At 51.7% G+C, this 18,603-nt stretch overlaps 1 protein-coding gene across 1 annotated transcript in view; it reads right to left on the reverse strand.

Annotated features, from left to right (window-relative positions):
- The window catches only part of Grik3 (glutamate ionotropic receptor kainate type subunit 3), a 217,858-nt gene that overhangs the window by 35,982 nt on the left and 163,273 nt on the right, over window positions 1–18,603 (reverse strand). Inside the window, exons 8-10 of the mRNA XM_060379565.1 lie at window positions 17,670–17,777; window positions 14,298–14,411; window positions 5,473–5,676 (exon numbers count right to left, since the gene is read on the reverse strand). Of these exons, the coding sequence (XP_060235548.1) occupies window positions 5,473–5,676; window positions 14,298–14,411; window positions 17,670–17,777 (426 nt within the window). The remainder of the gene's footprint in view (window positions 1–5,472; window positions 5,677–14,297; window positions 14,412–17,669; window positions 17,778–18,603) is intronic.

Genomic DNA, 18,603 nt, shown 5'->3' on the forward strand with positions numbered 1-18,603 from the left:
CACCCTCATAAACCAGTTCAAATCTTCCACTGAAGTCAATCTCATGCACTGTTGTCTAGAAGCGCTTAGACCAGTGCTCTGGTGAACACAGCTGCAGGGTCCTGGATAGTCCCCATAGTCACCAAGTTCAGCCAGGCTGCACCAAAGTCAGAGCCAACCCCGGCCTCTCCTTACCACATGGGATGGTCCTAAGATGGCATAGGGCTTTTCTAAGGTGCAGAGTCACACAACTACTGTCAACTTGACAGAATCTAGAATCACTCAGGAGACAAACCTCCAGGTGTGCCTGTGAGAGAGGTTCTAGACAGGGTTGTCTGAGGTGGGAAGACCAGCACTGTCCTATGGGCTGAGGTCCTGGAATGAATAAAAAAGCAAAAGCAAGGTGAGCCCTGGCATTCACTTCTCTCTGCTTCTTGACTGTGTAGGCAACTGTGACCAGCTGTCACGGTGGACTACACCTACGAAACAGAAGAAACCTCTGTTAAGGTTCTTTTGTCAGGTGCTTTGTCACAGCAATGAAAAAAAGAACTAACGCGGTTTCACAGTTTCAGCTTCTCTTGCCTGACTCCATCTTTCCCAGCGTCGCCCTCCCTGGCTAAGCAATGTCAGGCTTCTGTGTGGCTCTGCACTCTAGGAGCCCAAGGTGACAGTGGCACTGGAGAGCATGATGCCCTGCTTGGAGTTTGCCTGTCCCAGGCACTGGACCTGTTCCCCTCTGACTACCATTTTACAACACAGCTTCCTCATGCCTGGTCCTCCCTGGTACCTGTTTGACGTCATTTGCAGGCCTCTCCCTAGTCCTCCCCAGATTTACTCTGACAACCCGGTGAACTTCCCCAACACTCTTCAGGTCTAGCTGTGGGTCAACTAAACTGTTGTCTCGACCGCACTCCACTTTTGTAGCCATCTGTTTCCCCTGCCCTAACTGCACTGCCCCTGAAGCATTCTGACCTTTCCCCAGGAGACCTCACAGTGTGCCTCACGTCCAAGCGCACCAGCCCGGCCTGAACGAGGTAGAGTGGGCAGAGCTTCTCCTGGACACAAGAACGGGGTCTGAGTCCAGCACTAGTGTGGGCCGGCCAGAATGAGGAACTGGCTTATGGCAGGAGAACAATGGACCCATTAGATGATGAGGTCACAGTTTTGATACCAGACCTTCATCACACACAGACGAGTCATGATCCACAGATGCCTGCTGGGCAATGGTCAAGCTAAGGCTTCAGTGACTTCCTGCCTAGAAGAGTCAAGCAGAACACAGTCCCGTCTTCCCTGGCTGAACTCTGTGCTAGAGGAGTAGAGGGGACATCTGAGTGTGGCTATTTCTTCACAAAGGAAGGGTGACCTATCAAGGTTACCTATGACCATTCTTTGTCCCCTATCTAGGTGCAAGCTTATCTAGAGACCAGGGGAAGCCCTAGGCCATACATCCAGGCATGGTCTCATTGACCTCCTTACCAATAACTCTCTTGGCTCTCTTCCTAGCCAGGCTAGGCATCCTGAGAAGTTTTCCCCCTCACCCTTATATGGTTCTCTCCTCATAACCTATGGCTAGCCACCTGCTGAGAACAGGGTCCAGACATGCCTCAAATAACTTCTCTAGGGAGCCTGTAACTTGGGGATAAAACCCACCATCTCCTCGGAGGTCCATGTTAGAATCCACTGCCTGGTCCTTCATCACCACCCTTTTCCTACCCCTCCATTCACCAATCACCAGTCTGCAGTCTTCGCATCTCCTTGATGGGCCTTCACTTTCCTCCTTTCCCACGGCACCCTCCCCTCTCATCCAGGCCTCAGCCACTTGCCCAGGCTGGCTCCAGGTTGACTCAGGGGTGGAGCAATCTTCCTCTAGAGCCAGCTTCATGTCACCCCCTGGCTTCACACCCCCCATTGGTGGTGCCCTGTAGCACTCAATATTCAAATTAAATAATTTGGCTTGGTATGTATCTCAGTGATAGAATACTTGCTTAGCATATGTAAGGTCCAAGGATCCATCCCCCAAATAGAATAAATAAATAAATAAAACAACCCAGTTTCTGCCCAACACTCAAGGCTTATATCTTGTCTCCCTCTCCATCTATGGCCCTCCATTGGCTCTTCCCCTCTTAGAGCTTTTCCTTCTCTCTCCCCTAGTATGCTCCTTGGTACCTGTACCAGGACATGGAAGCTCTAAATGGCAGGCAGGGGCTCTTGGTGTGAAAAAAATGTCCATGTTCTAATCAGGTTGGCACTTCAGTGTGTGCCTCAGCTCCCCACGAGCTGGAAGAAAGTGGGTCAGCCCCCGAGGCTGTCTGTTGGGTTGAGGGAAGGTTGAGGGCCTGGACTGCTCAGTCCTAGGCTGCGTCTCGTCAAGCAGGATGGCTACGGTTTGATGGGGTTCCTCTCCCACTGCCACCACGTCTGAGCACAGACACATGAGATGCGGTGGAAGCGGGCTGCACTTGGCACAGCTAGTACTGAGTAGGACACCTCTCCTGTGTGAACGCTCACCGAGCCTGAATCAAGGCTAAGGCCCTGTCTGCATTGGCAGCTGGGGGATGGAAGCCAGAGAGGTTAGAGGACTCTCCTTGTGTGAGCTGAAACAAGACCAACCTGGAATCTGAATCTATTTCCATCAGATTTCAAGAGTTGTTAGGACCCACGGGAGGACTGAAAGCAAGGAGCTGAGTAGAGACACCAAACAGGGGATGAGAAGGAGCAGGCAGCAGTGGAGAGAGACATGAGGCTGAATCACATTTGCAGCTGTTAAAGGCAACTTGGGGAAGGTGGGTGTGTCCGCAGGAGGGGTTTCGTCCTCTGGGTATCCACCTCCCACAATGCTAGCTCCTTGAACAGCCACAAGGACATGGGCCAGAGGCCAACAGAGTGTCAGGGAAGGACGCTTTAAGTCCCGTTGGTCGGAGGGTCCACCCAGGACCTCCAAATGGACCTCGGGGGGCAGGCATTTCCAGAGATGGAAATCCATCATCTTTATGCCCCCGTTTGGATCCCTAATAAGGAAGTAATAATATTGCCAAGTCTTTTCCACGCTCTCTATGAGCTAGTGAGAAGACTAATTATCTGACGACACTAATAAATGGTTATGATACTATTAAAAATGGCACCAAGCTAGGATTAACAGGCTCATCAATTGTAGGGAACTGGGTTTAACAAGGTCCCCTGCATGTCCCATCCAGGCCCCTGGCTTTGATGGGTACCAGGCCTCCAAAGCCCTGCCCACCAGTACGGAGGCTGTGGATGAGGCTCCCTGGGGTTCCTCAGGAGAGGGGCACTGAGGGTCTGGCTGCCGCCAGCCTTTCTCATCATGTCCCTTTAAAAAGTTGTCCCTTCAAAGTTCGTGGGCCACTGAGACGCAGCATGGCAGGAATAAGCCCTTCTGATGTGGTCTAGGCTCTTCCTCTTACAGAAGCTCTGCCCTCCCCCTTTCCATCTTTCTTCTTCCCATCCTTTCTGCAAATGGCGGGCTCCAGAGTCCCACCCACAGGGCGTGGGGAAGCGGGTAAAGAGGGGGTGCATCCGGTCCTGCCTCATTTCCATAATAATTACAGTTATTACTAATAACAGTGACAACACGGCTCCCCATTTACATGGAAGCCTGTAGCTTGGAAACCCTTTCCCATCCATTGTCTTCTTCTAGCCTCACAGTGGGCAGAGGAAAGTAGAGACAGTTATCATCTTTCTTATTGTGGAGGCAGGAAACTGGAGCTTGGGGACACAAAAGGACTCCTGAGCAACCCCCTCCTCACTCTCCAAAGAGTAACTGTGAGGATAAAAATAAAAGCAATGACAACAAGGGCTGACGCTCTGCCAACTGCACCAAGCTCACCTGTTAACTGAGTCCTCCCAGCACCCCCCGGGAGGCAAGTTCTGTGCATTCCAGCCCTCTCTACAGGTGAGAGGACAGACACATTCACAGGCTGGCCAGGGACACAGAGCTACCAAGGGGCAGCTGTAGTGTGGGTTCTTCAGCACTCTTCCCTCCCACCGCCAGGCTCTTCCACACAAACCACATTTATCAGGCCAGGGACAGAAGTCTACCATGTCAGACCCTGCTTGACTCTTGTGCCTCACTTTCCTCCCTACCGCTTGCTTCTGAGGTCTCCATACCATACCTTCACCAATGCCCAGTGGGGGCAGGGCACTTACCAAGGCCTGGTGCAGCTGCCTCTACCTGGAGAGACGGAACAGCGAGGAGTCCAGACACTGACTCGGACTATGGTGCACTGGAGTCTGGCAGGCATGAATGTGCTTCCTCCCTGGCTCTGGGCCAGCGTGGTCTCTCTAGCGATATCCAAGTCCAGGGCCACTTAGGCACAGAGCCTTAAAAGACCCTCTGGCTTTGCATCCAGCCCACCAGGGAGCTCCTAGCTCCCTGCTGCCTCTGCCTCAGTTTCCGCACTGCCTGAGTGGGCTGCTTTAAAGATGGAGGAGGCCAGGCCTAGGGGGTCCAGGGAAGATCTGGTCCTTGCTTCCTTTAACTGTAGGCGGGGTTTCTTTCAGATAGGCATTGCTTCTGTACTGCTGAGGACTTTGAGGTGGAAGGTGGGGCGTATTCCATATGTGCCCCATAAGCCTGACAAACAGTACCTAGCAGTAATCCAGCACCTTCCTTTGTGGCCTTGGCAGTTACTCCTACGGTTAAAAGGAAGACTTGTGTGTGTGTGTGTGTGTGTGTGTGTGTGTATAATGAAAAATTTCCCACATTGCACATTTGCTAAAGGTGTGTTTGCTGTTTGCTTCACATGGGTACCTGTGCCCCTTCCCAGTGCTATGGCAAGGGGACCTGCACATTTCATGAGGCGGAAGCTGCTCAGAGGCTAGATGTGCCTGTGCCTACAGCTGAGCGCCCCAATTCCTCTCTTGGCCCGTGGCTTCCTTGTCTTCTCCGTCATGGTCTACAAACAGAGGCTCCTCCCATAGGTATCTCCCCATCTTCACCCTGTCTGCATGGCTCCTTACTCCCCAGATCCTCCCCCTCCCAGGCAGAGGTTCCTGGTGCTGCCCAGTGTAGTCCTATTCACCCCATGATGCCAGCCCCAAGCCCACTCGTTGAGTGACCCACAGTGACTAGAGAAGTGACCGATAGGTTGGTATGTCCCTGCCTTGAGTGGCATGTTTGTTTAGGCTCCTCAATCCCAGGGCTGGGACAGCCTTCAAGGAGCGAAGGGCTGGGGAGATGTAGGAATCCTCTCGACGGCAAGCTCAGCAAAGATGCCTTGGGACAGCCCATCCTCAGAGGGGTCAATTTATGTACACAGTGGGAATGCTGGCAGGTAGGCAGCCTAGCCAGGCAGGCCCAGCCGAGCTGGGCACACCTCTTCTGGATTTCAACCAGTCTCCAAGAACACAATTTTCATCTCCAGGTCCCCAGTCCTTAGACCTTCACCTGCTCGGATGCCCAGATGTTCAAATGGTGGTTCACTAGAACCTCCACCCTGTCCTTACCCCAACCTCCATGCCCAAGCCCTGGCTTACGTGGTCAATGAGCTCCTTGACCATGCCGTTCCACTGGCCCTTGTCGTCCTGTGCCCCGTACTTGCCATCTTCCACCAGCCGGATCTCATAGGAGAAGCCCAGGATGTGCGCCAGCTCCTTGAGCAAGTCGATGCAGTAGCCCTCAAACCGGTCGTTGCCATAAAGGGTCCTATCAGATTTTCGGAACATGACAAAAGGCTCCTCCTGTGGGGACAGAGGAGAGATGGGTGCTAGGCTAAGTGGCTGGGTGGGGTAGACTCTGTGGTTCAGACTGCATGTGCCACCACACCTGGCCTAGGCTCTTGTGTACACACACATACACACACACACACGTTCATTGGGTGCACGTGTGTATATGAGTACATGTGCATGTGTGTAAGCTACATGATGTGGAGGCCAGTGGTCAAACATGAGTGTCATTGTTCAAGTACTATCAACTTTTTCTTTTACTACTTCCATTTTAGTAATAATAAATGTAACATGCATTAAACATTGTTGGTATAATGTTCTTTTGAAATGTATATGCTTTACCCTTCTTCATTCAAATGCTGATTTCTCCCCCGACTCTCTGGTTTCAATATGGATATTGCATTGTGATACTTATTCTAAGCATCCTGTCTCAACTTTGTGTGAACAGGACAAAATAAAGCAACTAGCCACAATGTTGAGCAGGGGGAGGAGCCAGAAGGCAGGAAATGAGTGGATGGAGAAAGGGTGAGAGGAGAGCTAGGAGAGCAGAGCTGGAGGAAAGATCAGGGAACGATGTGGAGAGATGGGCTGGACCTAAGATTTCACTAAAAGCAAGTATAATGTGGGAAATCTAAATGTTAGGAAACTATGAGGGCTTAGAGGCTTAGGAGGGAGTAACTATTGCCCAGCATTGTGTTCTAGGTTAACTAAAGAAACCCAGTCTCTGTGTGGTGATTTGGTTATACAGCTGTTTAGGATTAACAGCAAGCTTTGCCAGAAGATGTACCAATAGTAAATATTAGTGTCACCATACAACAAAATGTAAAATATATTTTAACATATTCCCCCCTAGTAAGGCATGGTGGTTTGTGCCTTCAATCCTAGCACTCTGGAGACAGGCAGGAGAATCTCTGTGAGTTTGAGGCCAGCCTGGTCTGCATAGAGAGCTCCAGGTTGACAATAATAAGACCCTGTCTCGAAAAGAAAAACCCCTTTTAAAACAAAAGTATTCGTATTCCTGTAATCAAAACTGACCACTTGAAGTTAACTGACCACTTTGCTTCGTGGGATGGAGTGGATACCATTGACCATCTTGGGTCATATGCCCTGTTTATGGGACAGGGTCTATGACTGGCCTAGGGCATGCTGAGTAAAATTAACTAACTAGCTACAGAACCCCAGGGATCCTCCGGTCTTTGCCTCCCCAACACTGGAGTTTCAAGCCTGAGCCAACACTCCTGGCTTTTCATGTGGTTCCAGGGATTGAACTCAGGTCCTCCTGCTTGCACAGTGAGCACTTTCCCATCCCAGCTCCCCAGGCTCAGACCTTATTAGTCTAACTGGCTTGGACCAACAGTCTAGAAGCGAGGAGATGGCAAGCCCATTTTCTGAAAGCCAACAGGGATGGTTTCCCAGCACAAGAGGACAGAGTCCTGCTGCTGCTGACTGACATTGGTGCCGGTGATCCAGAGCTATCGAGTGTTGGAACGGGGACTACCTGACTTCATAGTACAGGTTTTCTGTTGTACAAGTGTTCCTTAGAACCAGTTAGGAAAGCACTCTTGGGCTCCACACTAGACCCACTGAGGCAGGAGCTACATCCAGGTGAGCCTTGTGTTCACTCAAGTTGGAGGACAGTACAGCCAAAGCCCTTCATCGGGTATGGTGACCTCCTGACTTACTCCAGAGCTGACAAGTTAACAAATTAGTTAACCCACTAGACACACCCTTCCTGACTCCACCTCTATTCCCAAGGTCCTCTCAGTGCCCAGCTCGGGACCGGGTAGTGCGCCAACACTGACTACCATGGTAACTTCATCTGTATGTGGCTCTGCCTCTCCCAGGAATCAGCTGGTCCTCAAGAAGGCAGTTTGTGAGTCCGGGGAGGTCTGTGCTGTGTCAGGTACCTCTCTCCAGCTGATGGGAAGCCAGTGGAAGGCACAGAGTAAGGCTCAGCGCTGTCTGACTTTTCAAAAGCACACCCCTGGCTGTGCCACAAATGGAAATAGGAGAAGAGGCAGGAAGCCCTTGCGAAGGACTGAACTGACAGCATCCAGTTGCAGATGCTCAAATGTGGCAAGAGCCAGATGCTCCAGAATCCAGGTCAAAATGCTAGCCGGTGATTCTGTGGCCTCAAAAACCTATCCCCTGTTGATAACCCCTGTGGCAAAGTTTGGGGTGGTTGAGCTAAATGACCCCACACCACCACTGCACCTGCAGACTTGCATTTGTTGAATTGCTACTGTGCACCACACACCATTTTCAACTCTTGTCGGCCTGTTTTGTTTAAGTCTCATTAGTATTTGAAATAGATGGGTCTCATCCCCATTTATACATGAAGGAATAGACTCACTCAGAGTGGGACACTACATTACCCAAGGCCACACAGCAGTTGAAAATAGATCGGCGGAGTTCAGAGAACTCCTCCTAGCTCCTTTCCTTTCTGTTCCTCGGCTCAGACCCTCCTGACTTCACTGGCTATTGCAGGTCGTGAGCTCAGGCTGAGAGCTGCTATCTCCTCATCTGCTTTGATCTCCTGCACTTCCTTCCTCAGTCCTGACCCACTCTCTGCCCTGGCCTGCTGGCCGCCTTCCCCACACCACCCACAGCAGCACCTCACTCTTGTCTAAATGCCTCCACTCCTAGCTGAGAGCCGTCCACTGACAGAGAGCATGCCCCTAATAGCATAAGTACTTACTTAGAGGGGTGTCTCATTGTTCTCCCCATTGACAGGACCATTTTCTTGACCCCCCCCAGGCCCCTGGGGTAGGGTCGGAAATGGAAGGCTCAGGTGATCATTGTTGAATGTCCTCAGGGGCAGAGGCCTGCCAGTGCCTTAATCCAGCCTCCCCCTGTGGCAGGTAGGCTCTGTTCTTCTACCCTGGACCCCCAGTCTCCCAGTGTGCCACCCCACCTTATGACTGGTCTGCTCAAGCTTTCTGGAGTCCTTTGGGGGCTTCTGAGAAAGAGCCAGAGAGTATCTGGACCTCCAAGGGGTTCCTGATCATCCATGGAGTCCGAGGACAATGCTTTCAAGTCTGACCACATAGGAGCATAGACTTCAGGGTTAGTCCCACCCTAGACCTCAGGGCCTCGGGTGCTACACCCAGGCAAGCAGTTTGCCACAGGGTGGAAGGTGGGGATGGAGGAAATAGAGGTGGGCTCGGGTCAGGAGCTCGGGCTGAATAAAGGTGGACTCTTTGATCCTTCCCCAGGTAATACTGCACCCTCATCCTGGGGATGGCCTGAGTGGGTAGGGGGCATGGGTGGGCTATCAGTCCATTTTACCACTTTGTCCGATGCTCTTGTACAATGAACAAAATGGACCACTGTACTTGGGGGTCCTGACCTCATTTAGCTTAGCCAGAGAATTAGAGGGAGGGCACCATCGGTCCCAGGGAAATTGCCAGGACAGGGAGAGCTGCCCTCTCCCTTCGTTAGAACGTCGATCCTAACAGAACTCATCCTAACGAGAGCAAGAATAAGATGGAACCACCTAGCCAAAGCACTCAGTGCCTGGCGAGTGTCCGCTGCCAATATTACTGTTACTATTCTTCTTATTATTACTGTTTACACCCATCCCTTCTTCCTGTGTACTGTCTGGCCCGTTACTTCAGTGACCTTTCCCCCTTAGAGGTCACACCGACGTCATCAGAGGGTCACAATCCGTGGCTGCCAGGGGAAGTGGAGGGACTCAAGAGGGAAAGCCCTGAAGACTGCCCTCTTCCGGACCCGCCCCCTCCACGCCCCTCCTTGGCCTTAGCCTCTAAAATTAGCACTTCATTTGTGAAGGCACCACAGTCCCAGAATCTATACATCTCCATCTAAATACGCTGCCTTCGGAGCAGCTGCAAAATGCCATTAATTTCGGGAAGTGCTTTGCGGATGGCATACATATTTAACAGCTGAAGCCCAGGGCATTAAAATGGTGCTCGCCTTAGTAATGCGTCTCCAGTCCAGCAACATTTCCTAGGGGGTAATTCTCAACTCCGAGACTACTTATTCATGGACTATTTCACAATTTATTACTGGAAATGTCCAGACAGCCAGTTCACCGGCTCCCTCAGCTGCTAATCGATTGCTCAGTGAAGGTGCCCTCAATTTCATAACTTCACGCTCTCCTATTGCTCCGGGAGAAGAGCCGTGGGACCAGGGGTAATATTTCTCCTCAACAAGTCACCGAAAACAGGGGTCCAGAAAAATAACCTTTCCCGACTTTCTGTCACAGGGCTCTCCATCTGGCTTAGCTACAATCACTTAGCAATAGAGAGGCCAGGCCCAGAGCTAAGCCTCTCCCAGACTCGGGGCCAGGAGGCTGAAAGAGGAGGCAGGGAGCAGGCAGCCCCCAGAGGGGACTGATTCAGGGATTAGCCATCTGAGAGCTGGTTCCCCAGGTGTCCTGCCTCAAGCCCTGTCTCCCTGTATCCATGCTCATGTGCACTTGTATATACACTGGCAATCTGGCCCATGTGCTTCTCAGTGCCGTCTGCCTGTGCCTGGACACACAGACCAAGAACCCTGGCCAGAGGCCTTGGCGGCTACAGCACAGAACAAGACAGGGCATTCAGGATCTCATTTCTCCATTGGGAGTGTCCAGAACGCTGGCCTGGGCTTCCTGGCCCACATTCTGGTCTTGGCTTTCCCCTTTCTCTTGCTGCTGGGTCCTGGGAGTCAGCTTGCCCTGCCGTTGAGCCTATGTGGATCACGGTGTGTGTACTTTCCTGGTGTGTAACCAGAGGCCGTTCGTGGCCCGTCCTAAGAATTCACATCCACCCACGTGCACCCCCATTGCCACTCACATCCACACCAAAAAGTACCTTGAACCTTCAAAAGCAGGGCCCCGGGAGCACATCGCGTACGCTTGCTTTCTTGGTGTGAGCTGAGGTTTGAGGACATGAATCTTTCATGAGATTGTGGAAGAGCAGAGGCAGCAGAGAGGCTGGGCCTGCAGGGAGGGTGGTGGGGTAGGCTTCCACTCTGGAATGGGGGAGGATTTGGCTTGTGCTCTGAGAGTGGCCAGAGGGCACCGACAGGCCCCTGTCTATTGGTCTACTCAGGGCAAAGCACCCTGAGTACCTAACCCCAGAGGTTTATAACAGAGAGACTAGCAGATGCGTTGGTGAGCTCACACAGGCTGCCGTGGCCACATCCCAGGAAGAAGGGTGTCCTTCTCACGAGGGCGCTCACCTCCCCATCCTGGTCTCCAGGGGCAGAACAGTTTGATGTTCTGATCCTGTGCCCTGGTACCTGCCTGTCAATCAAAGCACGGTTGTCTTGACAATGCCAGGGAAGACAGGGAGGGGCCTGTGCTCTCAGCAGGAGGTTCTAGCCCTGCACACAGGCAGCTAAGCAAGGGGCTGAGTTTCCAGCCAGGACAGTTCAGCCAGAGCCAGGTTGAACCACTCCTTATGACTTGTGTGGCGGTCCCAGAAATAGATAATCAGCTTGATTTGGAGGTCAGAGAGATATCGATAATCAGCCTGATCCCAGGGCCAGGAGCCCAGGACTGTGGCCAGGGGAGGGGAGGAGGTAGAGGCCAACCTAGGGCTTTATGTCTCTCTGCGAGGCTAGAGCTCTGACAAGGTCCTAGGGTGGAGGTGACAAATGTTGAAACTATACAGTAGAGCGTAAACCTGGGGCAGCTGGGGAACTGTGAGGTAGGCCAGGGAGAGCTCACTGGGCTTGAGAAATGTTCAAGTGAGAACAGAAAGCTCATAAGACAATGTGAGCCAAGGCCAGGAACTGTCACTCTGACTAGGCTAAGTCTTGGGTGAAATTCGGGGCTCCGCCTGTGGCCATACATGGTTGGTGTGTTGTAATCAGTCTGAGTTCACTGGGTCCTGGATACGTAATCAACAGCACAACGTCACAGTAACTACACTCACCCCACAATGAGCTTATAAACATCCACCCTTCAACTCTAGGAAGTAGCTGTGTTCACTCCCACCTCTCCTTTGTCACATAGGCCACAGGCACAGAACAGGAAAGCTATGCCTCAGGAGCACACACTGTGCCAACAGAGAGGTCAGGACTCAACCCTAAAGTCTGGGCTCTCAGCGATTGCTCACTCCCTGTTCCTACAGGTGCCAAAGGGCTGCTGGGTCAGGCCATTTCTACCCAGCCGACCTGAGGCTGAGGAGCCGCTCAGGTGGAGCTGTGTCCAGGCTCTGAGCCAAGAGGGGCTTATCTCTCCCACATCCTCCTGGGGCTCCTGGGAGCCAGCCAACTCTGGGGATGGAGTGAGCCCAGCAGGTTGGGGACCAGGGCTACTATGGTGAATAAACTGTGAAGATTGACAGGTCGGGAGTACGGGTTCCTTGCCTGATTCAGCTCTTCTTACAAAACAAAATGAAACAAACAAACAAACATACAAACATACAAAAGAGGCTTGTGCCTCTGCAGAACAATTCATACTGGTTTTTTTTTTTTTGGGGGGGGGAAGAGGGGCTATCCTGGAACTCACTATGTAGACCAGGCTGGTCTCTGTCTCACAGAGATACATCTGCCCTCTGCTTCCTGAGTGCTGGGATTAAAGGAGTATGCCACCATGGCCCCAGCCAGTTCCACGCTCTTGAAACATAACAGCTGCCATTTTAGTGACAGTGACCCAGTGGCCTTTTGGGGTGGCTGTGTTTTGCATCCTGCTCGGGAGTCCGCAGCTCACCGCTCTGTTTAGAATCTTGTTTTGTGGTTGTGTCTCTTCAGCTCCTGTACCTGTCTCTCCTCCTCATCTCTGAAATCATATTTCTCTCACCTCGTTTTAATCTTGCCTTGCAAAAAGTGTTTTATTTATATCTCACATCTCATGCAATTCTGCTTTTAATCTTTTACCACCTTTTTATTATTTTATTTTTACCCTTTTATATTTTAGCGTTGTCACACTTTCATCCTTTTGCTTTTTGACATTTTTTGCCTGAACATTTTTTACCTTGTCTAGCCAGCACTGTAAATTATTTAATTTTTCGTATTTCTTAATATCTTCCCTTTTAATATCGCTCTTCACCTCATTTTCTCTTCATTATTTCCCTGCTAACCTTTCTATTTAGCTCTCCTCTTGCTGTCCTTTATCTTTTCTATTTTTATCCATATCCATATTCCTTTAATTGCTCATCAATCTCCCTTAAATCCCTGGGTGTTTTTTTGTTTATTTTTATCATTCATATTTTATGTTAGTTTTCCTCCTATTCCTGTTGAGATCTTTTTTAAATCATGTCTTTAGTATTTGTCTCCTCAATAAAAAGTGAATCCCTAAAGATGATTACATGGAAGATTCCTGGGGTTCTTGCCCCTGCAAAGGCGGCATGATACCTCCCTGGCTCTATCAGTAGCTTGTCCATAATACCCTGTCAGTTTCTATGATCTTTAATGGGATTTCTCAGTGACCGTGACCCTGGGGCCTGAAGATGAAACCCAATGGCTAAAATTCCTTCAACATGTATAGTAATCCAGCATCCTTGAGAGGCCTAGAAGAAGGAGGGCATTGTGTAATTCCTTCCCTGTTTCCTGATGCCCACCACCCACCCACTGTATATAATCACAGTGAGTCAGACCAGAGGGGAGGATGATCTCCTATGGCCTGGTGGAACTGCCCCAGATGGGGAGGTAGGGGAAGCCACCCCCATCCAAGCACCATGGCAAGCTCCCAGTACTTGGGTCCAGGCCTTAACCATGGAAGGCTTCCTTAATCCTAATGGCCCAAGACTGCTTTTGTGCAGAGGATCAAGCCCAGGTACCCACGTATGGGTCTTATAGACTTAGTGGCTATATTCTTGAAGGTCTACTTGGGCCAGAATTGTTCCCTAAGGGTTTTCAGCTTCTGCTTGGCCGTGGCAAGGCTCCTCGGATGGTCCTGGGGGAAGTAAGGAACTGTCTCTGAGAGTTGTGCTAAGACAGCACAAGCGTCTGCTTTGAGTCTGTGTTTGTCTTTGCAGCCGCCCAGGAGGTGCACAGCAGTGGCCAGTAAGGGAGAGCGGTGGCTGCAAGCTGCAAGAGAGCCCACCAGCCACTTCCTGGTTGAAGCGGGTCAGGAGAACAAAGACAGGAGGAGAATGGAAGGCGTGGAGAAGCTTGGCTGAACTTTCTCAGTTCAGGAGGGGAGGCAAGTGGGAGCCCCATCGAAGCATGATGGGATGATGATGGCTCATCACAGAGAGGCTGGGATGTGGCTCTATTCAGGGGCAAAGGTCACAGCCTCCAGCTCTCAGGATTTATAATCTCTGTGCGGTATGGTATTTGCACAGGTTCCTGAGGCTCCCTGGTGTGGCCATAGTACCTGCCACAGCTAGGGGGAGGGGAGCACCGGGGAAGAACCTTGTCCCTGGGACTTGAGATGGGAGAACAGTCAAGTCTCTCTTGTGGCCCTACTGAGAAAGCAGGGATCTGACATGCAGGTGGGTAAAACGGCAAACACAGGCTTCACTTAGGGGAGAGGTCCTGCGTTCCCACCTCCCTCTAAGAGCTCTCTGAACTGTCCTAGAAGTTTCTACTTTCTTGTGATCCACTTTGCTATTGTCTCCCGAGAGCCTCCTTAAGGGGCACCGAGATGTGACAGGTCAGGGAAGAAGGGGTCCCTCAGGTCAGATGGCCAGCCCACTTCTAGGTCGGACAGCCCTTCCAGCGGGGCATGAGGCTCTTACCAGCACAGTGGTGACTATCAATGACCTGTTGGTCAGAGAGTCAGTGACATTAGGACCTCGGCCTTTGGCAACCTCAGTGATGTTGAGACCATCCGCTGGACTCCACACCCCAACCTGGATGGACAAACAGACAAAAAAACAGGTGCTAAGTCCTTCCTTTCTCCTCACTGACAAGGCCATCTGCTTCTGATTGTCACACCATTGCCTTTCTCATTGCGATTGTCTCTGTTTTGAGCAAACAATTCTGATGACAACTCTGCTGCCCTCCCTCTTCGGAGGAGACTCCAAGGTGTGAATTTTCCCTTTTCCTCTGGCTGACATGGTCTCAACTGAAGGGGAAATGCAGAGGAGCTGCAGGGGAGCTGGAAAAACAGAGCAGATGCCCAGCAGGGATAGAAGAGCCAGGGCCACCTCCTGACAAGACACTGGGCACCCAGCGGCTTACTCATTTGGTCTCTTTCAGACCAGACACCTGCAAAGCCCAGCTCACCCTGGAATGGAGGCGGTGCTCCTGTTGGGATAAGGGAGAAGGGCTGACCTGTCTAGACTAGGTGAAGGGGAAGCTGTGGGTGAGCAGGCAGCAGGCCGGCTTCTGAAACTGTTTTGGGTGACAACACAAGTCCTATGAACTGCACACACCAGGGCTGAAGGCAGCTTGCTTTGTGGCTTCACGTAGGCATATACCCTAGTCTCCATGGGAAACTCCTCACAGCGTCCTTAAAATATCAAGCCAGAGGCTAAAGTCAAGGATGGAGAGGTAGGGTTGAAAAGCCATCCCAGGCTGATGAGATGGCTCAGCAGGTAAAGGCACATGCTGCCAAGACTCATGACCCGAGTCTGATCCCCGGGACCTACTTGGTACGAGGATAGAACTGACTCCTGAAAGTTGTCCTCTGGTGTCCACAGGTGCACAGTGGCTTGAGTCCATACATGCACACACAATGAATAAATAAACGCAATACATTTTTTATAAGTCATTCTAAAGCCCTAGGCTTCTTGCAGGTGCATTCTGAGCAAACTTCTCAGCTGGGCCTCATCTTGGCTCCTCTCTCTCAGGAAAAGCGTCAGCATGCCCACTCTGTCCTTGGCCCAGTTGGGGGTACTCAGAAAACCTAATCAATTAAACAGAGAGGCCAAGAGCAAACAACCCACTCAGAGAGCTGTGCACTACAGATAGCAGGGAGATACGTAATTATGCTTGGGTAATTCTGCCTTAATCCTCCCAAAGCCACCGGCTGGAGCTAGCTGGATCAGCTCTGACCCAGCTTAGCAAACAGAATGAGGCAACAAGAGGCTGTGGCTATACTGAGGGTTCAGCACACTCTCTGCCTGTATGGACCACTTGGCAGAGACAGGAGGGAAAAGGCTCTCTTCTGAAGTGGGCCAATTTCAGTTGCAGGGATGCTGAGCAGAAGGCTGGGTGCTGAGCAAGAGGGCTAGGTGCAGGAGGCACTCAGCAAACATCTGTCCAGAGGTGGGTGAACAGCAGGGAGCCTCAGCCCAGCAAGCTCTTCTAATCCCTGACAGGGTATCCTGGTAGAGTCCAGGCAGGATGTGGATGAAAGAACAAGAGAAAGGAGGTTCTCTGCTCACAGGCCCAGGTGGCTATGACCGGCAGCCTCTGTGGGGACCCTGCAGGCCAACCTCCATCCGGGGATAATAGAGTTTTTCTTGAGTGTTAGCTACGGTCAATTTGTACCAGCTGCCTGGAGGGCTGCTGGGAGATGGATGCTGCAGGGTGGGCTCAGATGGAAAGAGTGCTCCAATGATCAATTACTGATGCCTGCCACGGGCACAGGAGCGGAAAGCGGTGGCATGTGTGCCATCCATCTACTGTCCCTAGAATTTGACGCTGTCCCCAGAGAGGAGTGGCTGAGAGAGCAAAGCTAGGACAGTTACCTGTGAGCATGTCATCTGTGCTATGGCTGAGGAGGGCAGGTGCCCTCCAGCCCTGGGGGGGGGGGGGTTGGGGCAGGGAGGCTCATGGAGTATGCCCAGGGCTGGAACAGTGAGTGGGCATCGGTGATTCTAGAAAGGGAGGCCTCCACCCCGATCTTGGGAATTAATGCCACCCGTGATGTGAAGTACTTGTAGATGAACCGTGAGGATTCCTCGCCACTCCTCCTCTATACTGTGAATGGGAGGACTCCGAAGCGAATTGGGGAGCTTTGGCCAAGGTATATGGAGGCTAGCGCTTGAGGCCAAGCAGAGCTAGGTCCATGCCTGGGGGAACAGATGTCACTTTCAGGGCACTTTCAGGGCACCAGCGTGAGATGACACCCAGAAATTTAGGAGGGAAGGGACATGAGTCAGCCGTGGGGTATTTCAGGGAGCAGAGGAAACTGGACTGGGTGGGAAGGCCAGCTGAAGATTTCCTCAGTCTGAAAGGCCCTAATGGAGGGCTACAGCATACCAACTTGGAACGGGGGAGCCATGGCAGGGCAGAGCTGAGCTTGGTGAAACTCCATCTGTACATTAAGGGTAGATGAGGGTTCAGGATAGATGAGTATAAGGTAGAAGGCAGGGAGGGGGAGGGGTGTTACAATAACCCTCTGGAGAGGTTGAACACAGGAAAACTATCCTACAGGCCCAGTGACAGCAAAGGGGTCCTTGTAGCCTCCAGGCCACTGCTCTTCATATCTTAGAAATGCCGTATGTCAGGGCTGGAGGGACACTCAGCTGCAGTGGGATGGGTGTGGCTGAGCCGCTGGCTCCTGCCAATGCTGAAAACTGGGGCTTCAGGTTAAAGCCCCCTCCCAGCCTGGGAGCCTGACTTTTATAGCACATGCTGAAGATCCCTGGGGATTGTCACAGGCCTCGTTAGAACATTTCTGCGTTGGTCAGAAGAGAGGCTTCAAGTCCAGATAGGCTTGCTTTCTTTGACCAAATGCTGGTCTGAGAAGTGAGAACTGAGGGGAGCCCAGACCTCAAGAATTCCAACATCTCTTTGAGGTAAGACAGGCTTAAATAATTAAATGCCTCCAGGGACTATGAGCTTACTACCCCAAGAAGGGAATTTGTGGAGGTTAGGTAGTTTAACCTAAGAACATGCATGTCCTCATCCCTAAGCAAGCCCTGCAGGGTCTTAGAGACAGTCAGTTTGTGACACAAGTCTTTGACTGTGTTTCCCTGCCAGGCCTAGCTCACAGAGTGGTGGCATAGGTGTCTGTCATAGCTAAGCCACTGAGACTGATGCCATCAAGACTGATGCCAGAGGACCCTAGGGTTTCCTCTGGCCCATAGGTCTGCAGGGACCATGTGGGGGTCAGATGAATCTCAAAGAGTGCAGCCCGTGGGCCTCAGCCTGGGGCTTTGTGGAGGGCACTTCTAAGATCCCGGCCCTCTGCTGAGCCTCCTCCAGAGCCCACGCACCTTCTCCAAGCCATCCTCCTTCAGGCTGATGATGTCCAGATCAAAATCAGTCCGCAAGCCACTGGTTTTGTTGAAAACAATCCGCCCCGTTAATCCTTCCCATTGAGCCTGCGGAGGGGAGAGGGCAGAGCGGCAGTTCCTCGAGCTCATAAATCATCATTCGGTACAACTGTACAATGCTTCATTTTAATTACTCCTTGCACTGATACTGTTCCCCCAAGACCATGATTAATTAATAATCACCTCCATCATTGCTCGGGCCGCGGTGCGAGCCAGCGATTTCCACAAATTCTATTACGCTCCTTAGCCAGCTCTACAACTGCACCTTCTCGTGTACAACATCGATCTCGGATGCGCTCAAATGAGCCCCCGCCTGGAAGCCCTGGGAAGGGGGAGCCCGTGTCAGATCCCCGGGGAGGGCCAGGGAGGCAGGTGAGCAGAGCTGGAGCCCGTGAGACTCACCCAGGGGTGGAAATGCCCATAGGCCCAGCAGGCTCTGGGACACAGCCACATCCTTGGAACACTAGCCCTCAATTCAAAGTCCCTCAGCCTGCTGCCGAGGCCCCGTGCCACAGTTGAGAACTCTGGGGTCAACGCCGCTAGCCCTGTAACCTACAGTATTCTGCCTCAGCTTCCTCAGCTAGAAAATGAACCATTGTGGTGTCCGTCTTTCTGAAATGCTTCGAGATTGAAATAAGCCAGGAAATCCAGAGAGGAGTCCTGGCCTAATGAAGACCCTGGGTAAATGGCAGCTTTGTTGTCATTAACAAAAGAGGCAGGTGTAACTTTGTGTGGACTGTCTTCTAGGTCGGGGAGGGGGCAGTCCTGCCACGGCTTGTTCTTGTGAATAGTGATTAGCCCACAGCCATTACTCCGTCTTTGGGGTCCTTCAGGCTTGCCAGGGTTGGCTATTGCTCTAGACTGTATCTTCCCT

Source organism: Meriones unguiculatus, chromosome 3 (assembly GCF_030254825.1).
Source record: "Meriones unguiculatus strain TT.TT164.6M chromosome 3, Bangor_MerUng_6.1, whole genome shotgun sequence".
Lineage (NCBI taxonomy): Eukaryota > Metazoa > Chordata > Mammalia > Rodentia > Muridae > Meriones > Meriones unguiculatus.